Here is a 27176-nt window from a genome sequence, read left to right on the forward strand (position 1 = left end):
CATCTTTTGTACTCATGAGATCAACAGAGGCTTGGAACTCAAACTTCCCCTGCTAGGAAGCCCCTGGTTGAAGTCCCGAAGCACTGACAGTTGGCCCTGAGCAGCTCTGGACGGTGAGCCTCCTCTGCTTTGGGAGCTGCAGCGTGAAGCGCTCTGGGAAGAGAGACTGGAGAGGGTTTCATTCCTCCCTGCTTCCTTGGGTTTGACCCACCCTGAGCCAAGGACAGCTCTTTCCAATTTGGTAATGGCGGGAGCCCCTCCCAAGAAGAAGTTTAGCGGAAAGGTTGAGCGCCCTCTGAGTAGGTCCAGAAGGAGCGCCCCGCTGTTCTCAGCATGTTGGCTCTGGTGATTATGAGTAAAAGTACTCTCAGGCCACAAGTATTCATGGGCCAGAAAGGAAGCAAATGTAGCTCATTACTTTGGGATCCACTCTCAGAAGCACAAAGGATTCCTTCACCAGCAGGACTACAGAGAGACTGAGTAAAATCAGCAGCCTTGCTTTTGCAAATGCACTTGAGAACAGTGTGTCCGTCCATCTTTATGGCTCTGGGTGTCGTTTGAAAAAAAAAAGAAAAAGAAAGCTACCTATAAACTGGGATGATGAGCCAGGCTGAAGGAAGTAGGGGGCACCTGGTAGGCTGTGGAAAGCCATGGTGTGGCCTCCTGGGGCCTCAGACGGCTCCAAGCCAGGCTGTGTCAGGGCAAACGCTTTATTACGTGCTCCCAAGGGCCTCGTATGTGCTCAGTGACTCTCTGTGCCTTGGCGTTGCAGGCCTGGCGCTGGTGCCGAGGAAGCTGTGTACCCACTACGCCTGGGACACCAGTGTGCTGCTTCAAGCCTGGCCAGCTGTGGACCCGCAGTTCCTCCAGCAGCCCGATGTCGTACAGATGGCGGTTCTGGTGAGTGTCTCCCGCAGCCCCCAGGGCCAAGGTGAACCAGCCACACACACACGGATGGGTTTGGAAGTTTCTCGCCAGGCCTTTTTAGCCCACCCAGCTCTCCGCCCAACCCTCCAGCCTGTCTTCCTTTGCCAGCACCTTCAGTTTTGAAGTTACCACATACCAAAAGCTTGTGAGCATAAAACTTGTGGCCAGAAAGTGGAAAGTATCAACCTGTCCTGCATTATAGGTTCTAATTGTCTTCCTTTCCAGCTGTGTTTCAATCTCTCTAAATTTCATTCAGCTGCTCTAGGCTCTTGGAGGGGGTAGGGTGATGGTGAGGAGGTGGGCAAGGAACATCTCGCTCTGCAAAATATATTTCAGAAAGGCTACATGAAATTTATTTTTTGATAAATTGCGTCATTTTAAATACATAAAAGTAGTTGGTTATAGTTTATAGAGCAAATAACTCTCCTATAGTTTATCCTTATGTAATTTTTATGTATTTAAGTTGTTTAATCTGAGACCCATTATGAGGAATATCTCTTAAATATGCTGATGTGGCTGAAGAGGGAAAGAGAACAAGGGGTGGACCTTTTAGTCTGAACCACACGTGGGCCAGCTAACTTACATCCCAAGTTTAATTTAACTCTCACCACCCTAAAAGATAGGCATAGCTGTTCCCATTTTTTTCAGCTGACGACACAGGCTCAGAGAAGCTCGTCACCTTGCCCACGTTTATTTGTTTATTCCTCAGTCATTATCAAGTTACCTATGCTATTAATACATCAGGCACAGTGCTAGGCTCTGGGGACACAAACCGAAATGCAAAAAACAGGGTCCCTGCCCTCACGGAGCTTAAATCCTGGTGGGAAAGATAGGGGAAAAGAAGAAGGAAAGAGAAAAATAAACAAAATAATTGCAAACTGTGGAAAGTACCACAAAGTAATCACCCAGGGGCTGAACGGGAGCCGGGCCTGCCAGGCCCCACCTGCTGCGTCTGCAAACCCTGGGCCCTGCGGGCAGGTCCATGTTGAGAAAGACAGTTTCCCCCAGGAGACTGGCTCCGTCACAGATGCTCTGTCTCCGTACCACCTCCCTGACACTTAGTTCCTCGCTGCCTCCAATTCGCCCCCACCCCCATGGAGGGGAGGAGGGGCGCTGCCCTGCTAGGCTTCTTCCAAAAATCCTCAAAACCGAAACCAGCCTGTGGCACAGAGAGGCGATTTCTTTAACTTGAATAATGTTTCTAAGAAATAACTATCTGTGTACCCCTAAGAACTCGTCCTCAGTGCAACTGAGAAATGCCAACCTGAGACACTGAAGTTTTAATCTGTGAAAATGTCTTTCCATTTTAAATCACCACTGAAGAAAAGAAATTTAGTTTTGATAATTGGTAAAATAATTTCAGATTTTCATTGAAATAAAAATGCAAGATTTAAAATGTGTGGAGGACTCCCTGCAAGTACACCCAACTCAAGAACCTCTGGGTTGGGGCACTGTGCCATGTGGCAGGACTTCTGTCAAGGTCTGTGTTCTGTCTCCACATGATCTCGCTTGGTGCCATGGCCAGAAATAGAAGTTGCAACACAGAACAGTGTAACTCGGTGTAATTCAGTTCAGCCGTGCCCGTGTGCTCTGAGCCCAGAGACACTACATTGTCTTCACGGAGCCCAGCACCCAGGAGGGACAGTCTGGGAAGGTACACGCGTTGTCATGCACACCGAGAGTTTGTGTAGCCTCCAGGTTAAGATGTAAGAGCTTGGGAGTTGGACCATCTCAGTTTTGCAAAATACTTAATTTCTCTAAGCCTCAGTTTCCTCAGTTAGAAAACACAGGGCCTGCCTTACCTGGTTGTTGAAAGAATTAGATGGGATAATGCCAGGAGGTACTTAGCCTGCTTCTGGACACACTAATGACAAAAGCCACTAACACACAGTGAGTACCGACTAAGAGGCAGGGACTGCCCTTAGAACTTTCCAGATAGTAACTCATTGACCCCGCACAACAGCCCTGTGAAGCAGACCCCGCCGTTTTCCCCATTTCACAGAGGAGGCAGATACATGCCTAACCGCATCTTGCAAGTGAGGAAACAGTGGCAGAACAGGGCTTAATAACTCACTCGGTAAATGGTAACTGCTGCTAGCATCAGCATTGCTGCCTCTGGCAGCTGGGGGATTGGAGAAGGCATCCGAGGAAAGGGATGTGGACCTTGGCTTTGAAAGAGGAGCAGCACTTCCCTAGTGCAGAAAGGAGCAAAGGCGGGGGAAGTCCTCACTGGACCGTGAGCCATGGAGGAGGTGGAACAGAGGCAGAGGCAGAGGCAGGGCAGCACTGGAGAGAAGGCCAGACTCCATCCCGAGAGGCTGGGGGCTGGCAGGGAAGAGAGAGGGTCCACGGGGTCATCCCGTCTCCACCACTTGCTGGAAAGGGGCCTTGGGTAAGTGGCTTCACCTCCTATCCCTTAGCTTTGCCCTCTGTGAATCGGGGATGGAACGGCTGTGACCTACCTCACAGGTGGTGAATAAACAGGTTCACTCAGGTGGATGGTGGAGCACAGTGCCTGGCACAGAGTGAGAGCTCAGACAACGTGAGCTTTTATTGTCATTAGCCATTGCAGGGCTCCTGTCAGTGAGTAGTGGTGGATGGGGCGGGTGACAGCGCTTGTGGCCAGGGGCCCTCCAGGCAGCTGTTGGAAAAGTCCAACAGAACAATGCAGAGGCCCGGACCAAGGCTGAGCGATGAAGTGGAGGTGGCAAAGCTGGAGGGGTGGAAGCTTGCAAGGCCACCAAATGGGGACTGGGAGACCTTTCTAAAGTCAAGCAGCCACTGTTTGAGGTGATGTCTTACTTGTCTCCCACCCAGTGATCTAGGCTAATGCAGCCCATAAAAATGCCACTAAATTCTGCAGAAATCTGAAAAGATGAAGTGGGTGATTAAGGGATCCTGGATAATGTGCTTGGGTTGAAACTTCAGAAATTATTCCTGGTAATTTTTCATAACACAGTGACTGTATTTTCCAAGTCAAAAACAGGAGCATTCGTGAAAAAAACGAACGCGTTCTTACAGGAGCGATGGGGTGGAGGATTTGAAGCACGGCTGCTCAGAAGCTGTTTGGGTCACGTGTCGCTTTCCTCGGTGGCAGTATCAGTTCATATTTGATGTGAAGTTTATCCTTATGAAACTAATATTCAGTGAATACCACTACGGCTAGAACCGTACTGGCCCATTTTAGGCAAGAGTTGTGTGTGATATGGGTCCAGCTTCCAGGTGGTCAAACTTGAGCGCCCCCTTCTGGAACCAGTCATCAGGGAGGGAGGTTGCCTACACGCCCCAGAAATTAGTCCACGTGAGATCTAGGTAAATCCTCGGTGACACCCCCTGTAGCCAGATCTGAACTTGATTTGAGCTTCAGTAACACAATAATCCCTCTACCGCCGGATACAGCCTAAGCCATCTCATGCTGAGGATTTTTGACATAGTTTCCACCACAGCTGTGATGGGGCAGCACTCAGGAAATACAAGGTGGCGCCCTCTCCTTCTCCTTATCCGAAGTGTTCAGGCGTTAATCCTGCCCATCTAAGTGCACTTTGTTCTTCCTGGAAGCTGGGTGCTGCCTTTTCTTTCTCTTTTCCCGTACTCCCTCCCCACACAGAAGCAGCAGTACCCTTTAGGGGCAGTGGGTATTGATGTCTGGCTGCCTGCCACTCTCAGGACTTTCCTCATTGTTTGTCTCGGCTTTTCACCTTCTCAGATCAACAACAAAGCCTGCGGCAAAATCCCTGTGCCCCAGCAAGTTGCCCAAGACCAGGACAAAGTCCACGAACTGGTTCTCCAAAGTGAACTGGGTGTCAGGCTCTTACAGGGGCGAAGCATCAAGAAGGCCTTCCTCTCCCCCCGAACCGCCCTCATCAACTTCCTGGTGCAGGAGTGACTGCAGGGACGCTGCGGCTACCACGAGGGCTTGAGGCACCTCCTCCAGGTCTGGGATGAAGGAAGGAGTCTGGGGCCCAGGGGCAGGGAAAAGCCAAATGCCTTTTTTTATATATATACATAAATTTTATTTATTTATTCATTTATTTATGGCTGTGTTGGGTCTTCGTTGCAGTACGCGGGCTTCTCTTTGTCGTGGCTTCTCTTGTTGCGGAGCACGGGCTCTACGCGTGCAGGCTTCAGTAGTTGTGGCACGTGGGCTCAGTAGTTGTGGTTTGCGGGCTCTAGAGCACAGGCTCAGTAGTTGTGGCACATGGCCTTAGTTGCTACGCGGCATGTGGGAATCTTCCCGGACCAGGGCTTGAACCCATGTCCCCTGCATTGGCTGGCGGATTCTTAACCACTGCACCACCAAGCCCCAAGCCCAATGTCTTGAATGTCTGCCTTTGTACTCTGACGGGCTGGCATCAACAGGGTGCCTCTGAGGTGTGGCCTGGTGCAGGGGTGAAGGTGGGTGGAGGCAGAGGAGAAATATGAGTGATGCGGGTTGGGGACCCTGTACCTTCCTCCACCATTGCAGGGTGGAGGAAGCATCTAGCCCCATAGGAAGCCACCAGAGAGTCAGCTGGGTGGGAGCGAGAAGGTGAATTGAAAAGTAAGTGAGGATGAGCACGAAGCCTCTCGAGCAGCCTGGGAGCTTCTGGAACCCAGAAATTACACTGCCTTAGGCAGGTGTTAGGAACATGAGGCTAAACTGAGGAGGCACAGGGGCTCAGGAGCAGCGTGGGCAGTCACTGTTGAAACGGTGACAGAGCCTCAGCATCGTGGTGGATTGTCTCCCGCCTTCAGGCTAGATGGAGAAGCCATTTGGGTCGTGTCCAAATATCCATATGCGGAATGGACACTGGGGTCTTCGGAAGTTGCTCGGGGGAATTCCCCGGTGGTCCAGTGGTTAGGACTTGGCGCTTTCACTGCCGTGGGCCCGGGTTCGATCCCTGGTCAGAGAACTAAGATCCTGTGGGCTGGCGCAGCCAAAAAAAAAAAGAAGAAGAAGAAGTTGCTCGGAATCAAAAGGCAAGCAGGGCTAGTCTGGCTGCCAGCACTCCCACCACTTCTCAGCCCTGCCGTGCGGGCTGTTTCAACCCCAGCCCAGCTGGACTTGCCTGCCGGGCCTTCTCTGATCCTGGTACTCAGGCTCTTGGACGAAGTACCACTTCCCACTGTGACTGGTGAGCAGCGCTTCCTAACCACTCCCTCAGGGTGTAAAATTTGCTGTGAAGTGAAGCAGAACGGAGCTGGTTCCAGCCTCGGGTGGAGCCAATCTCAGAGCCCGCTGCAGCTCAACAGGGAGTCCGCTCGTGTGCGCCGCAGATGGTGATGCCGCCATGGATGTGGCCCCCAGAGCCAGTCATCAGGAAGAGCAAGCCCACCGCAGGGGGTGGGACTGACGCCACCCAGGCCTCTCCTCCTGTGCTTGAGCCACAGCAGTTGGCTGCCAGGGAGACCCTGTGTGATTGTATATTAGGGTGATCCTGGGTTTCTGTGAAGTCAGCTATCAGGTGCTCTTACCAGAACTGGCCTAAGCCACTGATTACTATTTAATAGGGGGAGGAGGAGGAGAATCTAGCCATTTTGTGACACTGAAAATCTGTATTCATTCTCTGATGCCTTTTTCTGAAGTAGCCTCAGATGTGGTCCCCTGCACTTCAGCAGTTAACAGATGACTTTTTTTAATGGAATAAAATGTTTGTCATGTATGACTTTGGGACATATGTGTGATCCTGGAATAGCCACCATATTCCAATTCTGGGAGTTAATCAGGAACAGATGGAGGTATTCCATCATCATCTGAAGCACTGGCTATGTGCCTGACTCCACGTGGACTGTTATAAAGTGGGATGCATGTGGAACTTACAGAACATGGTAGACCATACTGACTCAGGAACGTTAGTAACAGCAACTAAGTCACTTGGCTCAAACTTAATATTCTGCCTGATCCCCATGCCCAGAAATCCTGGTTTAATTGATCTGAAGTGCACTTGGGCATCTGGGAATCTTAAAAGCGTCACAGGTGATTCTAATGGACAGCTAAGTTGAAAACCACAGGATTAATTGATGCATTTGAACCATATGTCTAACTAGTCCTTTCTCTCCCTAACCTTCAGCTTAACTGGGATGAATTTGGTAACGACCAAAACACAATGAAGTAGAGCTGGGAAAGACTAGGATCAGAAGGGAAGGCAGGGGCCGGAACTCTGGAGCAAATATTTAAGACGTTCCTAGAGCTGACTTGAGTGTACACAGTCCAATTCCATGTACCAACAAATGTGGATTAAATATAAGTGAACGGATGAGGATACTTGGTACAAGGAGGTGAGTGAGTGTTTTTGCTTGATTGTCTTGTTTATTCCAGAAGTAAGGTAAGTGGTCTTGAGTCTGTCAACAAGATGAGTGTAGGGAGCCCTTTGTCTGCACATAATCTGACCAGAGCAATGGGTGAGTCCAGCCTCAAGGCCACTGGACTAACCAGCATGTCTTTGGAGACCTTTTTCTCCAAGAGGATAAAACTTTTAAAAACAAGAGCTCATTGGTACTACTGAGATGGTTGGTGTAATGGAAGAATTGAACAGAAAAATCTGATCCCTGGGGTGGGAAATGATCTCAGTCCTTTATTAACTGCCTTGATTAGGTCAAAAACTGGACTCAACAAGTTCACTTGCATTATGTCATTTAATTTCCACTAAAACCCTAGAGGGAAGGAATTATTCTCTCATAAATATGAAGATCCCCAGGTTCTGAGGTTCAGTAATTTGCTCAGTTTCCACAGCTAAGTAAAGAACCGAATCCAAACCCAGGTCCTCTGGCCTCCAAATCCCCTTATGCCATCCACTGTGTCTACCAGTCCCCTCACCTAATTGCGCATCTTGCTTGAAGTCGGGAAAATTGAGATGTTGGCTGGAAGCTTGGGGCTTACTAGGGAAGCCTCGTGACTGAATGGAGTGGCCATTATTCTTGTTGCCTTTGCTGCCTTGGCTTGGGGTTTACTGATTGATGGCCTGAGGCTGCTAGGGGCAGATGGCCCAGTGGTGTGCGCTAGAGGTTTGGGGCCACATAAAGAAGTCCACCAGAAATCCTTGCAAGCCACTCATGGCCCACAGGCTTCTTGGCAGGCCAATGCTCAGACAAGATGGCCTCCAAACCAAAAGCTGAGGATCCGAAGTTGGCTTTGGTTTTCATTTCCAGGTGGTTTGATTCCTGAACTGAGCCCAAGTCAGGGTTATGAGGCCACTAGTGCACACGGACATGCAGCAACATGCAACTGGGCTGATGACATTTCTGCTGGGCCACAGTTGGCCATTACTCAGGCCAAAGAGGGCGTGGTTCCTGCACCAGCTGCCCTGGCCTCCACCACCAGCTGCCCTCTTGGTCTTTCTCCTCCTAGGAGGGAAGGGAAGGAGGCAGACAAGGCTACAGGGTCATTCTGTGCACCAGGAACCGTGCAAGGGGTTTGGCTGGTGCTCTTAAATCCTCACAGCAGTGCTACAAAGTGGGAATTATGACCCACATCCTATAAAGAAGGAAACTGAGGCCTAGAAAAGTATAGCAAATGACCTACATCATGCCACTGATAACTGCTCGAGCCAGGATTCGGCCCCAGTTCTGCCTTTCTGTTCACAGCTCATGCTTTCTCTGCAGCCCCACCCTCCCTTCCGGGAGGGAAGAAGTGGGATGTCTTGGGAGGAAATACAGCTCTTTCTTGTTCTTTCTGTCCCGGGAATTCTGAACTGGAGCTCTGGCATGTATGTGGCCCCGCAGACTGGAGCCCCACACTCATGATTCACCTCCCCGCAGACCCTCCTTAAAGAAGGGGGCTGGGCTTTTGTACCCTGAATCCATCCATCACTGGCTGTGGGCCAACACCGGGTGGAGGGGGATAGTTAATAATTTCCTGGGCATCTTGGGATGAAGGGACTCCCACTGGCTCAGGGAAGGTTTCCAAAGAGGAGCACAGCTGAGCCGTCGGCAGCCAGCATGCACGGGAGCTGGGGACAGGCACCCCTGCTTGTGAGGAGGACCCGGGTGGAGCACCCAAGGCGACCACCACAAGGAGAGAAGGTGAGAGTCCTGAGAAGCAGTCCTGAGAAGCCTGAGAAGCAGCGAGTCTGGGGGTGAGGAAACGCTCTAGACAGACACAGAGTCACAGGAGACGTGGATGAACATAGGATGGAGTGAGGACAAGCTGAGCTGCCTTGGGCCTGCCTTGATGCCCTGGGCTGGGTGGCTCCAGGCATTGCTGCTACATTCAAGGCAGCGGGTGAGACCAAACCGGAAGACGTCATTCCCCTTTTGCAGATGACAGAACCATGGCTCACACAGGCTGTGACTTACTTAAGGTCCTACAGTAAGTGATGGAGTATCTTGACCCCCATTCTGTGCTCTTTCCACTCAGGGGCCCCTGCCCCTACCCTGCAGGAAAAGCCTGGTGGTACTGTCAGGCAAAACTTAGCTCAGGAGGTAAATATTCTTAATTGTGGAAACCATCAGGGTAGACAAAATGAGTAGAGTCTGTACTCCCGTTTCTTCCTGTGAGAAGAGCAAGCAGAAAACATCTGTTTCATGGGCTGAGTCCCTGTCTGAAGCTCAGAGGGTGGGCGGCCAAAGGCTCTCATCCAAGCTGATGAGTCTGGAGATTGGAATCTGTGGTGACCAACAATGAGCAAGGAGGAATCCCCCCAGGGTGGGTGGGCAGGCAGTGCTGGCAGGGAGGCGGCAGCCTGGAACGGCTGGGGAAGGGCCAGTCCTGTGGGCAGCAGCCTCGGATCCAAGGGTGGGGCCAACAGCCGTCCAGAACGGTTGACCTCACTCCAGGTCTTCATTGCGTCTGCCCACGTGAGGGAGCGGATGCACAGATAACGAGGCCCTGCGGGGGTGCGGAGCCAGGCCTGCTGGAGTCACGCGCCTGGAACCCAACAGTCATGACTCACCTCCATGCGCCTCAAGCCCTGAACTTGAATTCCAGTTCTCGTCTGGCTTCTGGAAGAGCAGGCCTGTGCCAGACACCCAGTGATGCCTGAGATGCCCCGATAGCAGCAGCAATAATAACATTTACCACTTACCGAGGACTAGTTATGTGCCAGGCCCTGTTGTAAGAGCCTTACCACAGGAAGGGCCCAGCTCAAGACCACACGAGAGGCTGGCAGAGCCGTGATTCCCACCCTGCTCCACCACATTGCTTCCCAAAGGCCTTGATGCAAACCAGCCCTGAACCTCCTGGGTTTTCCAAGACAGCCCTGATTTCTGGCTCTCAGAGTACCCTAGAACCTGCCACGCCCACACTTCCTGATCTGAGGACACCTGGGTGAGCACCTCCCTGGTACCCAGGGAGAGGTCTGGGCTTTCTCTCTGAGCCTGGGACTGACCACTCCCAGGGAGCCCTCACCTTTGAGCCCCATCAGTGAGACCTAGAAGTCAGGGGGTCAACTTTGCTCTGCTCCACATACTGCGAGGAAAATCCCATGGAAGGGGAGACCTGGCCTGGGCCTGTGGGCACAGCGAGAGCTGCCTGGCCTCACAACAGCCAGGCCGGTGTCTTCCCCAGAACATCCTTTCCTCCGCCCACAGAAGAACCTCATCTGGGATTACTTAGGGGTGGTTCGCCCCAGCCCCCCCCAAAGGTGGACTCGCCTGCCACACCTGCTGCAGCTGCACCCTCATGGGCTGCCTCAGGACCAGGAGAAGAACCGGGCCTGGACAGGGATCCCCTTCCTCAGACACTGTGAGGTGAGGGGCGAGTGTCCAGTGGGTATAGCGGACACTGTGGGATCAACTGGGGAGGCGGGGCCACCCAAAAGGTGATATTATTCACTGAACCTGGAATGTCATTCATCAGGGAAAAGGCAGCTCCCTTCCAGTAGAAACAGGGCCAGGGTGGGCCAGTGGGGCTTTGCAAGGTGGGTTCCCCAGGGGGCTCGCTGTCAGTGGGCAGGACACAAGGCAGCCACCATGTGGAAATAGGCTGAAAAGCCAGATGTCACCAAGTATCTCCATGATTAGATGTCAGTTAACCTGTTAGTTATCAGATAACATGTTAGCTTTCTAGTAATATCTTAATAGATTTTTATTACAGCCTGAATGTTTGTGGCCCCCTAAAATTCATATGTTGAAATCGTACTTCCAAATGTAATGATACTAGCAGGTGGGGCTTTGGAGGTAACTAGGTGGGGTCATGAGGGTGCAGCCCTCATGGGTGGGATTAGTGTCCTCATGAGAGTCACAAGAGAGCTTGCTTCCTCTCTGCGTTCTGCCACATGAGGACACAAGAAGTCAGCAGTCTGCAACCCGGAAGAGGGTTCTCACCAGAACTCGACCAAACTGGCACCCTGATCTCAGACTTCAGCCTCCAGAGCTGTGAGAAATAAATTTCTGTTGTTTATCAGCCATGCAGTCTATGGTACTTTGTTACAGCAGCCAGAACTAAGACAACTACTAACATCTTAGGAGTCAGTTCCCCTCTTAGTGAGTGCAGTAGACCTCAGTTACAAGTTACCTCATGATTACCTGCAACCCCTTAATTGTGCACTAACACCTTAGTGGTCTGCCAGTATCTTGATTGTCTACCAATCATCTTTAGCAATAATTTTTCAAAAATTATCAGCTGTTAGTGTAACTATAACAGATAAACCCCTAAGCCACAGTGGGCTCACTCAGCAAACTTTATTTCTCATTCCCTAAGTCTAATCCTCTGGAGAAGGGAGCAGGGAGGGATCCTGTTCCATCCCATTCCAGCTTGATGGAGGGACCCAGGCTGAAGGAACCTCCACCACCTTCACCTCTTGGCTCTCAAGTTGCCCTGGACGTCGATATCCAGCCCTCAGATATGGGCAGAGAGAGGTGGAATTTCAGAAGGTGGTTTTTATGGGCCGGGTCTGGAAATGGCCATACATCACTTCTGCCCACTTTCTCTTGGCCTCAGGGGGCTGGGAATTGTGGTCCCGGCTGGGCAGCCCCTTCCCAAGAGCAACTCTGCCTAAGGGAAGGGGAACCCAAATCTTCGGTGGGCAGCCACCTGCCTCCACCACCTGAACAATCTTTGCTTTTAAATTCTTGGCTGGCTGTGTAAATCTGTTATCTTCTAAATATCTCAGTTGTCTGCTGACACCTGGGTATATAGGCATCTCCTGAGTGATGACTGTTCACCTTCTAAGTGTGTGAACGCTGCTGACTGTGGCTCTGAAATAACTCATTCATCGCCTGCCTGCTGATGCCGGCCCTGCCCTCTGTCCTGGACTCCAGGCCTCACTCCAGAAATGTATGAAATCACAGATCTGCTTTGTGCCACTTTATAAATGACTGATTTTTACTCCAAAGGTCCGTTTATTGGTCTCTAGTTCTCCCCACTTTCTTCCTCCATGAGATTCACACATTGATTAATGGAGACAGTTTGGAGTGTTTTGCTGGTTTGGAAGAAGTGGGGCATTTTAAAAGGTAGAGAAAGGCTGGTTTCCCACGTGCCCTGCTGGAAACCTGGGAAATTCTTCAGATTCCTGTTTCTGAAGGGTCAGGGCTGTTTATTAACGGTAGAAATGTGACACAGCCCTAAATGCTTCACCTTGTTTTGGTCCTGGAGACTTACACCCCCACCCCACCCCATCCCACCACACACACACACACACACACACACACACACGCCACACACACACATGCCACACACACACACGCCACACACACACACCACACACACACCACACACACCACATACACCACACACATACTCAGACCACATACACACACGTCATACAGCCCATACACAACACACACATACCGCATACACACACACCCCACATATACACACCCACACCCACACCTCAACACGCACACACACCCCCACACACACATATAGAGATACCACACACACATAACACAATACCACACATACTGCACACACACCCCGCGCCATACACGCCAGCATACAACACATGCACAAGCCCACAGCCAGAAACCTGCTTTGGGGGAGGTAACTGGTAATTTGGTTTTGCCTGACAGAGGATGAGCTTCACACCAGGTGACTAGGAGTGTCGTGGGGAGGGCAATTTAGTCTTGAGGATTAATCCAAGCCACAGCTGCCAGTCAGGGAAGGGCCTGAGGCTGGGGCCAAGACGGACAGTTACACAGGGAGGCCCCCATCCTCACCTGTGCTCAGGTGACACCATCACCGGAGGCATCAAACTGCAGGGAACCCTCCTGTGACAGCACCCACCTATGGTGGGAGTCGTCTGTATTGTTGATGGAAGCACAGTAATAAGTCGGGACTCTACTGCATATTAAGCTTAACTTTGTGCAGAGATTGAGCTCAGCAAATGGCGGGTGAGATGGGGGACCCTGGAACTCGGCTTGGCTGGAGTCCCCGCTCTCCCAGGTACTGGTCCTGAGAGCTCAGCGGGCCGCTTAACCCCCCAAGCCTCCGTCTCCTCACCTGGGGAAGTGGGGATGACAGTTTTAACCTCGGCGTTGTTGCGAGGGTTCGATGAGTTCATGTATGTAGAAAGGCTGATGACTCGGCCAGTGTTCTTATGATTAAATGCTTTATCCCATTTAATCCTCACCAGACGTGCTGTGAGGAGGTTAACAAGCAGGGCCCCGCTTTACAGATGGGCAGACTGAGGCCTGGAGCTGTCGGGGAACCTGCCTGAGGCCGCCAGCTGGTGAGTGCCTGGAGGTGGGTGCTGTTGGTTTCCGTTTCATGATCTGGGTGCTGATGGCAGAGTTAATGAGGATTTGTTGAGCTGTACGCTCAATGTGTATGCGTTTTCGGAATCTGTATTTCCGCAAATGTTCACTTTTTCTAAGAAGTCTATATAAGCTACAGGATATATTGTACAACACAGGGAATACAGGCAATATTTTATAATAACTATATGGAGTATAACCTTTAAAAATTGTGAATCACTGTATTGTACACCTATAACTTATAGAATATTGTACATCAACTATACTTCAAGAAAAAAAAAAATCTATAACACCAAGTGCTAAAAGCAAAAAAAGCCAGTCATGACCTACCCAGCAGGACCCTGGGCCAGCCTCCCACAGCTCAGAGGCTCCACGTGCTCGCAGTTAACCCACCCCACAGGGATGGTGCCCACCAGGATGCGCGAGGTCATGAGCTCTGGTACACAGTAAGTGCTTAGCACAGGATAGTTCCTTTCTCTTCCCCTTTTCCGCACTTTCCTGGCCTGAGACAGGGCCCTGCGGAAGGGAGCAGAGGAGAGGAGGGTTCAGAGACCTGACCTTGGTTTCCCCATTTCCCCTCCCAGAGCCCTCCCTTTCCCTGTGGCCACAAACAACTGCCAGGTGGTCACAGGTGGGGCAGGTGAGCTGAGGCACAGCCCCAGGGCCGGGGCAGGGGTCAGAGGTCTGGGCGGGGGCCTGCCTAGGGTACAAACACGAGCCTCCCAGAGGGTGGCCTTGGGGGTCAGGGAGAGGTGGGGGCAGGGGCGGAGGGGTCTTCACTTCCCAGATCCCATCTCGTTTTTATCCAGGTGCTGATCTTTCAGTGCAAGAGCTAGGAATGTGAGTTGGAGGCCTCTCCCCACGCACTCTACCTGTGCCCCTCCTCCCCGCAGGAGCTCCGGGACAGATTCCAGGTGAGGACAGAACACCAGGTCACCCGCAGGGTTGAGCTCCCCTGCATCTGTTACTGCAGCCCCACAAGCTGCCATAAACCTCTGATCAGCCGTGCTTTGCTCTGTGCTGTGCTAAGCAAAGTGTACCTGGAAATGAATAAGACGCCATCTCCACATGATGGGTCCACTCCCTCCCACCGCTGCCTCTCCACACTCCTCCGAGGTCACTCTGCTCCAGAAACACTGGCTTCTTTGCTGTTCCCCGGGCACACCGGGCACACCCCTGCCTCAGCATCTCAGACTTGGAGTCCCTCTACCAAGAAAGCCCCTCCCCAGATCGCTCCTTCTCTCACCTCCTGCTGGTCTCTGTGCTCGTAAGGTCTTCCCTGACCATCCTATACCAAAAACCACCCCATCCCCAGCATCCCCTACCCCCTAGCAAATAATAACACAGTTTGCATATTTATCTTATCATTTGTCTCTCCTTCCAGAAGGTCAGCATCGTGAGGGCAGGGCCTTATTTTATTTATTTACAGCAATTTTAGTCTCTGTTGTGTCTCAGACCCAGAACACCATCAGGCACACAGTAGGTGCTCAGTAAATATTTGCATGAATGATTCTAGTCCTAAGTGGGCTCGGTGACCTTGAGCAAGTTGTTAAACCCAGCAGAGGTTTTTATTTCCTTAATTACAAATTGAGGGAATTCCCTGGCCGTCCAGTGGTTAGGGCTCCGTGCTTCCACTGCAGGAGGGACGGATTCGATCCCTGATCAGGGAACTAAGATCCCACATGCCATACGGCGGCGAGGCCAAAAAAAAAGCTAGCTGGTGGGTGAGATGGGCGTCCTGGAAGGGAAATCTGCTGAAAATTGTCTGGGGATATTTTGTAAACTAGAAACTGTTGAGCAGCCCTAAGTAACAGTCTGGGGGTTTCTCTGCCAAGGGAACAAAAGGACAGCAACCGGATGGTTTCCTGCTCTTTCAGTTAAGACTTCAGTTCTGGCCTCTCTTGCCTGGGCTGCCACAGAGTCATTGTTAAACGTTAGTCATGGGGCATTATTGGAGCACATCAGCCTCTTGCAACTATGGTTTGTGTGTGTTTTAAAGTCTTGGTTGTCAAGAGCTGGGCTGACCCTAAGGACTGGAAGCCCTCAGGGGAGAGAGCTTCAAGCAAAGGCCGCAGGGAAACAGTGAGAAGGCAGTGAGTTGCTGCTGGCAGAAGCACTGTGGGTTTATTTTTAAGGCTGGAAAGCAGAGGTGAGGGAGCAAAATGTGATGCAGTAATCGGGGCCCAGCAGTCCCTGGCCTGTTGCTGGATATTTCCCCTGAGGAAGGAATGAAAAGGAACTAAGGTTTCTATTTATCATAAGGCTGGGGCCAGAGCCCACGGGAGCCAGGCAGGGGAGATGGGCGGGGGACAGCCATAGACCAAAAAGAGCCTGTTGCTATGTTGGTAATTGTGGACGCTGGCTGTGGATCACAGTGACCCTCGCTGGGCCAGAACCAAAAAACCACTGGACAGTAGCATAATGCAAGACTGGAAAACAGTGACCCATGGGCCAAATCTGGCCCACCACCTGTTTTTATAAATAAAGAGTTTTATCGGAACACTGCCATGCTCGATTATTTATGAATTTTCTGTGGGTGTTTTTGCAGAGTTCAGTAGTTGTGACAGAGACTCTGTGGCCCACAAAGCCTAAAATATTTATTATCTGGCCCTGCACAGAGAAAGTTTGTTGAACCTCAGAATGATGGGAGGGACGCTGGGCTTTGGGGGGTCTGAAAACCTGTCTTAAGTTCTGGTGCACCCGTTTCCCATCTGGTGCCCTCAGGGCAAAGCTTTAGCCTCTCCAAGCCTCAGTTTTTCTACCTGTGAAACTGGGTGTTAATGCTCATTCTACCTACTTGTCATGAGTGTTGAATAGATAATATATTTATTATATCTCCTTGTATTATTTTTCATGGGTATTTTAGACATTACAACGTGCAACCTTAACCAATAATAGTCTTCCTTGAGTTAATGTTGTAATCACTTCACAATGGACAAATTGAACTGTTCTGACAGAACTCTCCCCTCCTGTCCTTTTGTCAAATTATTGTCAAATTATGAGCTATTGTCAAAATTATTTATATATATGTTATAAATCCCACACAAATTGCTTATTATTTTTGCTTTAAACACAACAAAAAAATAGTCTTTTATATTTACCCAAATACTTACCATTTCTTATATTCTTGATTCTTCCTGCAGATCTGGCCTTCAGTCTGAGATAATTTCCTGTTGGCTTAAAGAATCTTCTTTGGTATTTCTTTTTTTTTTTTTTTTTATAAATTTATTTTTTTATTTATTTTTGGCTGCATTGGGTCTTCGTTGCTGTGCGCGGGCTTTCTCTAGTTGCGGCAAGCTGGGGCTATTCTTCATTGCGGTGCACACGCTTCTCGTTGCGGTGGCTTCTCTTGTGGAGCACGGGCTCTAGGCGTGCAGGCTTCAGTAGTTGTGGCACGTGGGCTCAGTAGTTGTGGCTCGCGGGCTCTAGAGCGCAGGCTCAGTAGTTGTGGCGCACAGTCTTAGTTGCTCCGCGGCATGTGGGATCTTCCGGGACCAGGGATTGAACCCGTGTCCCCTGCATTGGCAGGCGGATTGTTAACCACTGCGCCACCAGGGAAGTCCCTCCTTTCTTTTTTAAAAAATAGATTCACATGCAGTTGTAAGAAGTAATACATACCCTGAGAAAACCATAATTAAAAAAGAGACATGCACCACAATGTTCACTGCAGCATTATTTACAATAGCCAGAACATGGAACCAGCCTAAATGTCCATCGACAGATGAATGGATAAAGAAGATGTGGCACATATATACAATGGAATATTACTCAGCCATAAAAAGAAACAAAATTGAGTTATTTGTAGTGAGGTGGATGGACCTAGAGTCTGTCATACAGAGTGAAGTAAGTCAGAAAGAGAAAAACAAATACTGTATGCTAACACATACATATGGAATCTTAAAAAAAAAAAAAAAAAAGGTACTGATGAACCTAGTTGCAGGGCAGGAATAAAGAGGTAGACATAGAGAGTGGACTTGATGACATGGGGTGGGAGGGCAATGCTGGGGCGAAGTGAGAGTAGCATCGACATATATACACTACCGAATGTAAAATAGTTGGCTGGTGGGAAGCAGAAGCATAGCACAGGGTGATTGGCTCGGTGCTTTGCGATGATTGAGAGGAGTTGGATAGGGAGGATGGGAGGGAGGCTCGAGGAAGGGGACATGGGGACATGTGTATGCATATGGCTGATTCGCTTTGTTGTACAACAGAAACTAACAGTATTGTGAAGCAATTATACTCCAATAAAGAGCTATTTTAAAAAAAAAACAGATAACTAATAGGGACCTACTGTATAGCACAGGGAACTCTACTCAATACTCTGTAATGACCTATATGGGAAAAGAATCTAAAAGAGTGGATATATGTATCAATATAACTGATTCACTTTGCTATGTAGCAGAAACTAACATAACATTGTAAATCAACTATACTCCAACAAAAATTAAAAAGGGGGAAAAAAAAGTAATACAAACAGATCCTGTACCATTTCCCCCAATGATAACATCTTGCAGAACTGTAGTACAATATCACAACCATGATAATGAAATTAATAGAATCTACCGATCTTATTCAGATTTCCTCAGTCTTACTTGTACTGATCTGATGTATGTGTGTGCGTGTATTTAGTCCAGTGCAATTTGATCACAACGGTAGGTTCATGTGTCCCCCACCATAGTCAAGATACAGAACAGTTCCATCAGTATAAGGATTCCTCATGTTGCCCTTTTATAACCACCCTACCTCCCTACCACATCCCCACCCCTTCCTTAACCCCTGACAATAGCTAATCTGTTCTCCATCTCTATAACTTTGTCATTTCAAGAATGTTACATAAATGGAATCATATGGTATGTAACCTCTGGGACTGGCTTTTTTTTACTGAGCGCAATTCCCTTGAAATTCATCTAAGTTTTTGCATTTATCAGTAGTTCATTCCGTTTTATTACTGAGATGCATTCCATGGTATGCACATACGATCTGAAGGACGTCTGAGTTTTTTCCAGTTTTTGGCTATTACCAATAAAGCAGCTATGAACATTCATGTATAGGCTTTTGTGTGAACATGAGGTTTTATTTCTCTGGGATAAAGGCTGAAGAATGCAATTCCTGGGTTATGTGGTAATTGTATATTTACTGGCATGTTTTTGAGTTCACTGATTCTTTCTTATCCTGTGTCTAGTCTACTGTTAAACTTATATATATAAGGAATTCTTCATTTCAGATGCTATATATTTTAATTCAAATTTTCCATTTGGTTTTTTTAAAATAAGTTTTCATTTTTCTGTTGAATTAGTCCATTTTTCCCCTATATTTGTCTATCTCTTTACATAAATTCTTTAATGTATTTAAAGTTGTTTTAAATACCTAGTCTGCTGATTCCAACAGCTGGGTTATCTGTGGGTCTGTTTCTATTATTTGTTTCTTTTTTCCCAATGAAAGATCACATTTTCCTTCTTCTTCATGTGTCATAATTTTTTTTTTAGTGTATGCCAGACACAGGTATAAAAGCACACTAGAGAATGAGGTGGATACTATTCTCCCCAGAAAGGACTTGCCCTGTCTTCTGTCAAGAAGCTAGAGAGAGGGGCTGATCTCCTCACGTGCTCAGGAGTTGAACCCTCAGGGGGCTCAGTCATAGCTTTGGTAGTTTTAGTTCACTTAGTTTCAAGTCTTGAATGGGTGTCAGGCCCCTCCCTCTAGCAGAGTGGTCTCTGAACAGGTGGCTAAGGAGATCTGGCAATTCTGAATGTCATCCCCAGGAAGTCTGCCGGATTTCTAAAGGACATTCTTCTTCACCAGGCTAACCACTGTTCATCTACAAGGCTTCCCTCCAGGAAACCTTCCCAGAACTTCTAGGCTACGTCAGAGTTCTTCCCCCACCACCGCCACACACACCTTCCTCCATGCCTTTGCCCCATTGCTTTGGAATGACCTGGGTTTCTACTCTCTCCTGCCCTCTCTCAATTCCGTCGCCATGTAGGCTCCGTAAGAACAAGGATTGTGTCTCATCCCTCTCTGTTTCCCATCAGTAGATAGTGGTTGTGAATTGGGTCAAAAGCTAACACTTACTAAATATTTTTGAATGAACAAACAAGCTTCTGGAGGAGCGTATTAGCAGAGGGGTGTAGGGTCAACATGGCATTTAGAACAGGGTTTTGCACTGGGTCTGCAGTCAAGCCCAGAGCAGAGAGGACCTTGATCCATCCACCCAGCCCTTCTGAAGGACATGGCTCTATCAGGCAGTTAAGAAAAGGAGACAACAAAGTAATCGAAGGCAGGGTAATCAACACTGACCTTGCTGGGCAGGTTTTGGGGATGGTTGTTACGGGAGGAGAAGCATATTTGGAGCATTTTATGCATATCTAGATGTAACTAAGGAATTCCCTTGATGAAGGAAAGAAGATTTAGGCGCTGTCTTCCCATCGTGGAGGACTGGATAAGAGTAGGGGTGAGCAGCAGGTGACCCAGAGACGGCCTTCCTCACTGACCGATGGCACATTGGCACCTACCCAGTTTCACTTTGTAAACTTGTTTCCAAGAACGTTTCCATCTGACACATGCCAGAGTCACATGATGAAAATGAGGGTAGATGGGTACTCCCCATTCCGTGAGAAAAAGATGGACCCCAGGTCTGAATGATGGGTTCCAAAGAGTGGTTATGAGTCCCCTGACACAGGAGACAGAAGCAGATGCAGCAAGATGATGTCAAAGTGAGATGGTAATATACTGGCTTCTACTGAGGGAAGATGGTGAGGACTAGTGGGAGATCTCTGGCTTCTGAAGGGGAGTGGAGTCAGTCAGGTAAAAACAAGAAGGTGGGGTGGCCCCAGCAGAGGGGATAGCCTGTGCAAATGCTAGGTGGCAGGAAAGTACCCAGCATCTTTGAGGAACTGAAAGGCCAGAGTGACCAGGACATAATGAATGAGGGCAGGGGACCATGCAGAGGTGGGTGGGAGCCCGTTTAGCTATGTTAAGGATTCTGGATTTATTTGAGGTTGATGCTGTTTGCAGTTCGATAATGCTGACTACAATGGATATTGGTTGAAAAAATGAGTGAGTGGGTGAATGAATACATATTATCAAGTAAAGAGATGAGAGGCACACAGACATAAAAATGGAGACCCACATGGGACAGTGAGACTTTCAATTGAGGCCAGAGATGCTGAGAACTTCTTTCCTGTGTGACACTTACCCCCAGGGTCCTGGCCTGCTCCTGCCAAGTCACAGAAGAGGGAAAGAGGCCCTGCTGAGCTGGGGCCACCACCATCTGTGACCCTCCACGGGAGACCAGCTTCTCAGCCCTCGCACCTTCCTCCCAGGTTCCCGCTGTCTGTACAGGGAAGAGACACCCACACATGAAAGAGCAGCAGGGCCTCTGAGATCCAGGGCAGCCCTGAGAGAGAGATGAGACCCATAGAATGTTCTTCTCTAAACACTGCCCCTGAGTAAGGCATCCACACTTGCAGAGCCACCGCCCAGCCTCAGAAGGCTGACTTGACAGTTAGTGCTTTACTGTAAAGGGCAGAAGGGCAGCCCCTCCAACCTCCGCCTTCCTTTCTTTTCCCCTCAATTTGGAATCCAGGTGTAGGCCTGTTTTTCCATATAGATTTGGTGTGAGGTTTGTACACACTTGAAGGAGGGATGTAAGGGTGCCCTTTCAGCCAAGGTGACCCACTGCTGCCCAGGAGGTGACAACACTTCATCATGACCTTTCATCCGGGGGCCCCCCATCCCCATTTTAAAATTCATTCATGTGCATGACCACCTGGGGTGAAGGTTTAACTGGGAGTGTTTCTCACTGATTTTGAATAAACCCAGAGCCCCAGTAAGCCCTAGGAGGCTGCCTCCCTCTCCCAGCTGCGCCCCTCTCCCCACTGAGCTCAGCCGCACCCTCTTTCAGTTCCTGGAGGGTGAGCACTGCCCCACCACCCGCTCAGGCCAGATGCCCAGCCACCCTTCCTCTGGTTCTTCCCCTCGGCCCGCAACACACTCCTGGTTGAAACGTCACCTCCTCACAGAGTCCTCCCTAACTATCCCACTGCTCACCTATGCTTTGTCCCTCCTGCCCGACTGCGCTCATAAGAACATGTTCTTTGCCTTCCCCAGCACTTTTTACAACTTGTAATTCTCCATCCATTGCGTGACCGTCCCACGTGCATCTGTCTCCTGTTAGCTGGAGGCTCCATGGGGCCACGAGCACATCTACTTCATTCCCACGGCTTACCCGGCACTTAGCACAGGGCCAGGCACTGAGTAGGTGCAAGTAAATAATTGTTGAATGAATGAAATGAACTGTTATTACAGTGCTTTTTCCAATCTGCCTCACTGCGAGATTCCGCAGTATCAGTTCCTGGGGCTGCTGTAACAAAGTACCACAAACTCAGGCTCTAAGGGAGAGTCTTCTGTGCCTTTTCCTAGTTTCTGGTGGCTGCCAGCAATCTTTTTCTTTTTTTTTAATTTGAAATTTTTAAAAATTTTAGTGAACATTCCATATTGTTAATTTTTCTGTAATTTGCCTGTTCATATAATTTGGACATTTACATTGGGGTATTCATTTTTTTTTAATTAATTTATTTTTGGCTGTTTTGGGTCTTTGTTGCTGTGCGCGGGCTTTCTCTAGTTGCGGCGAGCGGGGGCTACTCTTCGTTGCGGTGCGCGGGCTTCTCATTGCAGTGGCTTCTCCTGTTGCGGAGCATGGGCTCTAGGCACGTGGGCTTCAGTAGTTGTGGCACGTGGGCTCAGTAGTTGTGGCGCACGGGCTTAGTTGCTCCACGGCATGTGGGATCTTTCCGAACCAGGGCTCGACCCCGTGTTCCCTGGTTTCAGGACTTAATGAAGCTCAGGTTCTTGATGTTTCATCGCAGAAAGAATTCAGTGTGAAACAAAGTGATAGGTAAGAAGTGGATTTATTTAGAGAAAAACAAACTCCACAGACAGAGTGTGGGCCATCTCAGAAGGTGAGAAAGGCCTGCCAGCAATCTTGACATTCCTCGCTTGCCCCTGCATTGTCCCAACCTCTGCCTCTGTCTCCACATGGCATCTCCTCCTGGCTCTCTGCGTCTCTCCTCTTCTTATAGGGACACCAGTCATGTTGGATTTAGAGCCCACCCTACTCCAGTTTGACATCGTCTTGACTAATGACATCCGCAACTCCCCTATTTCCAAATAATGTCACATTCTGAAGTTCCAGGAAGGACGTGAATTCTTGGGGATGGGGTGGACACTGTTCAACCCAGTACAGGTCTTCAGCTGCTCTTTTCCGTCTGATTTCTCTACCTCCTGCCTATGTTCCACTCACTGCCAGCCCCACACCTCCCCTTGGTAAATGGTAAAATGACCCTGTTACTTCACCATCCCTCCCTGCTCCCTCCTCCTCTCCCATCCTTCTTCTCTAATCTCACAGCACCCAGAATCCCTGGTTAAAGTCACATTACTTGACAAACAAGAGGATGGACTGCTGACTGCGTCCCATTGTGCTTTATGTTTCTCAGTGTGAAGTCACATGTCCCCTCATACTTGAACATGGGAATCACCAGCTCACTGAGGTGCCCATCATGGGAACACTCAGTGACTTGGGCGGACGTGAATTAAGAGAGGCTGGAGCTCAGTGTCAGTGCTCTGCAGCAGGCACCACAAAGGCATGGGGATGCCACGTGCACCTCTCATGAGGGAATCTGTCTCTTCAGAAGGGGACAAAGGGGACTTCCCTGGTGGTGCAGTGGTTAAGAATGCGCCTGCCAATGCAGGGGACATGGGTTTGAGCCCTGGCCCAGGAAGATCCCACATGCTGCAGAGGAACTAAGCCCGTGCGCCACAACTACTGAGCCCGCGTGCCACAACTACTGAAGCCCACACACCTAAAGCCCGTGCTCCGCAACAAGAGAAGCCACCGACCGCAATGAGAAGCCCACGCACTGCAATGAAGAGGAGGCCCCGCTCGCTACAACTAGAGAAAGCTGTCACGCAGCAACGAAGACCCACCGCAGCCAAAAATAAATAAATAAAATAAGTAAAATTTTAAAAAATAAAATAAAATATATAAGGAACTCAAATAAAAAAAAAGAAGAAGAAGAAGGGGACAGAGGGATGACCCCAATTAGAGACAGACTATGGCATAAGACTGACCTTGCCCTCCAGGCAATGAACACTGGGGCTGTTTCCTGCATTCCCATCAATTTCTGGAAGCTCCAGGTGTGTTAACTTGGATCCTCTGAGACGCAGATACCAAGATGAGATTCCAAGCCTGTGCAGGGGATGGGGAGGGAGATGCGGGAGGCTGGGAGAAGGAGATGCTGGTTGATCCCTGGGAAGGAGAGAAGGAAGAGAGAAGAAAGGTCTTCCCAGGCCAAAGTTGCCTGTTGGAGGAGCCCTGCATCTCCCAGAAACAGGCCTGGCTTAGCATCTGTCTCCGCCAAGCTCAGCCAGGGGCTGGGAACAGCCCATGGGACATGTAGCCACAGCACACCTGGGTTCAGAGCCTGGCATCAGGCAATCATGCTCCCCATAGTTGGAGATTGGAGGGCCTACCAGGGGGTCACAAGGGCCAGCAGTTCTCTCCCAGCCCTGCCATAAGCTCAGGCCCTACCAGGGGAAGAAGCCTGGGGTCTAGGGGATCCCAGGTAGGTCAGCTCTCAAGTGGGTGGGGGCTGCAGGAGGGGGGCCCCGGCGCCCTGAAGGTCACCCATGACAGCCAGCCCGCAGCAGGAGTTTCCATGAGGCATTTTCACGTCAATGAGGGCAGGATGCCCTCGAAGGAAATGAAACCGTGAAATCATTTTCAACACAAAAGGCCCATTTATTTTGACAAGAAAAAAAAATAGTCACTCCAACCAGCGCTCAGATGTGGTGGGCGCCCTGTGGACACCCGTCTTGTGGTCACAGTGCTCGGAGGGCATGGAGCACATCTTTTCCATCTTTTGGGGTTGTTTTTTTACAGGTTTAGAGGATTGTGAGCATTTTGAGTTCCCGGTAGACTGGTTGTGCTAAATTGACCAAGCGTAACGCATAGCTTTGGCCTCAGGGGTACATTTTTAGCTCCTCAACCGTTGAGGCTCAAAGAAGGGGAGGAGGGTGGGTGTGAAGACATCAGCAGATGTGAAATCAGGCAGACAGAAATAAACAGGGCGATCCTCCTTCCTGTCTGTAGGGCTCACGTTCCCCATGTGGCAGGGCACTTCTCCTCCCAGGTAGCAGATGGGGAGCGGCTTCACACCCAGGTCCTCAGTTCACAGTTCCTCTAGCAGCTCCGAGGGCGTTCCTCAGGCTGCCCACAGGCTGCCCTCACAGCTCACACCCCAACCATGTTGGTTGATGAAAATGTCACAGGCACTTTTTTCTTTTTCATGTTGCTCTACAAACATAGCACAAAGGTCCCCAAGTCCTCTGGCGTGGAGTCACCCACTTCCATATCACCCAAGTGAAATAGATCCAGCCCCTGTTCCCATGACACCAGGGAAGCCATGGCCCTCCCCACGGAAACTGCCCCAGCAGTGACCTCCATGGTGCAAACCCACAACAGGGATTGACCCTCCTCTTAATGTCACACACTCTTTCTTCTCCTGGTACCTCCCTGGCTGCTCTGCCTCAGGCTCGTTTTCTGGCTCTTCCCTCTCTTTGAGCTCTTCAGGACTTGGTCCTGGGCCCTCTGTTCTTCTCTAGCTACAGCCCCTGCCCAGGTGAGCTCACTCAGCCTCACGGCTTCCAACACCCATGACTCCAAATCTAATGTCCAGCCAGACCTCTTTTCTGGCCGCTCAGCTGGCTTCTTTGCCTCTCCTCTTGATTTCTTTCTCCAACCCTGTTTCCCTCCAAGTCTGCTCCCTTTCAGTAAATGACCCGTCACCCGTCGCCCAACCATCCAGTTGCACAAATGGGCAGCTTAGGAATTATTCTTGATTCTCCCCATTTTCTTGCCTCCCACATATCCACCCACAATCTCCAGGTATCTTGAGTCCATCCACTGTTTTCTGGCTCCAGGGCCATCTCACTGATCTCAGTGCCATCTCCTCGCCAGCCCTACAACAGCCTCGCCTTCTCACCCATCTCCCGGCACCTACCCTTGGCACCAACCCCACTCCCAAGTCTATTCTTAACATGGCAGCTGTGCTGATCTTTTCAGAGCTTAGCTCAAATCACGTACTTGCCTTAACAATCCCCAGGGCCAAACCCAGCGGCGGGCCGTTGAGAGCCCCCTCCCTGTCCCGGCCCTGCTGGCCTCAATGCCCCCTCTCCCCCAGTGCTCCCTGCACTCCAGCCACACTGGCCTTGCTGCCCCAGAACTGGAAGCTGCTTTCCCTCTGCAAGAATACTCCCCCAGTATCTGGCTTTTCCAGATCTCCCCTTAAACATTCTCCCTAACAGGCTCCCTGAAAATGCCTGTGCCTTTATTGTACAGAGAACTTTCATCTCCCCCTTTACTTAATCTCTTCCTTTTGGACGCTGAGCCGCATGTGTGTTTTGGGGGGAGGGGTGTGGCAGGCTAATAACCAAAAGGCTAACTGATGATTTTCATCTGCTCCAGGGCCTCGCTGTTAGTACCACAAAGAATTGGCTGAACAAATAAATGACACCTGTTCTCTTGCAGCGCCACAGATCTCCTACCACACTTGTGGGTAGAGCCCAGGGTCAAGGGCATGTGCTTTTCTCCCCAAAGACTATCTCCATGAGCTGAAGAGGGGCCATGAAAAATCCTATTCTCCTTCTTCTAGAGCAAACTGTAGGGGTCATGGCATTTCCCCTCCTTGCTTGTGGTGACTACTTAGTGTACGGAGCTCTTGTTAATACAGGGCAACTCCACCCCCTGCCCCACCTCCTCCCTTGGCAGCAGTGGCTGAGAGGGGGAATCACCTGACTTAACCCGGCCAGTCAGAGTTCCTTCCCAGGAATTTGGGTTTGAGACAGAAAAAGCAGAGTCAATCTTCCAATGATTGCCTGGACTCCAACAGGCGGGACCTGAGCGTTGGGGGTGGTCATCATGCAGCCCGAGAAGCCAACGGCGTGGCCGTGGTGAGCAGAGAGGAGAGGGCTGAGGCGGCACCCTGACTGACCACCACCCTTCACACACCCAGCATCCCCCGCGTTCCGGGCCTTATGCACCGTGCCATCGCCTGCTGTCAGCTTCCTTTATTCTTAAGGTAGGTTGAGATGGGCCCTTGTCACTTGCAAGCAAAAGAATCATAAATAATTCAGAGGGGAAGTATTTGAAGATTCAGCCTATGGATGGTTAAATAATGGGGCTCTTTATGAAAAAGTCCCCTGTAGTCTGGCTCCTCTAGAACCAGACAGATCCCAGTGTGACCCTGGGCTTATCACTTAACCTCTCTGAGACTCAGTGAGCTCATTAGTAAAATGAGGATAATAATGTCTACCAGTGGACAAGGTAAAAGGGATAAAAAAGTTATGGCAACCAGGATTTTCTTATCATCTGCCCAAGGCTCTCTATTCCCAGGCACTGGTGTATTGGCAATAGTATCAAAAGCCTTAAAGATGAGTCACATACCTTCTGACCCAGCATTGCTTGTGTAGGAACTTATCCCAAGGGAATAGTCATATTATGCTAAGATTTATGAACATCAATGTTCACCATAGCCGAGAATTGGAAACCACTCAGTGGTAGGGAACCGGTTTCACAAATC

The 27176-nt window shown here is 49.8% G+C and overlaps 2 protein-coding genes across 6 annotated transcripts in view; both read left to right on the forward strand.

Moving 5' to 3' along the window:
* The window catches only part of LARS2 (leucyl-tRNA synthetase 2, mitochondrial), a 158164-nt gene extending 153206 nt beyond the window's left edge, over positions 1-4958 (forward strand). For 4 of the 5 annotated variants that reach the window (XM_036870000.1, XM_036870002.1, XM_036870003.1 and 1 more), the window contains 2 exons: positions 773-900; positions 4634-4958. In XM_036870000.1, coding sequence (XP_036725895.1) covers positions 773-900; positions 4634-4813 — 308 coding nt within the window. In that variant the 3' untranslated portion in view covers positions 4814-4958. The remainder of the gene's footprint in view (positions 1-772; positions 901-4633) is intronic. The other variant, XM_036870004.1, reaches the window with a different exon arrangement.
* An 8519-nt stretch (positions 4959-13477) lies between these two features.
* The window catches only part of LIMD1 (LIM domains containing 1), a 96568-nt gene continuing 82869 nt past the window's right edge, over positions 13478-27176 (forward strand). Inside the window, exons 1-5 of the mRNA XM_036869024.1 lie at positions 13478-13528; positions 13877-13985; positions 14349-14453; positions 16683-16734; positions 26487-26675. The gene's annotated coding sequence lies outside the window, so the exon portion shown is untranslated. The remainder of the gene's footprint in view (positions 13529-13876; positions 13986-14348; positions 14454-16682; positions 16735-26486; positions 26676-27176) is intronic.

This window comes from Balaenoptera musculus, chromosome 11 (genome assembly GCF_009873245.2).
Source record: "Balaenoptera musculus isolate JJ_BM4_2016_0621 chromosome 11, mBalMus1.pri.v3, whole genome shotgun sequence".
Classification (NCBI taxonomy): Eukaryota; Metazoa; Chordata; class Mammalia; order Artiodactyla; family Balaenopteridae; genus Balaenoptera; species Balaenoptera musculus.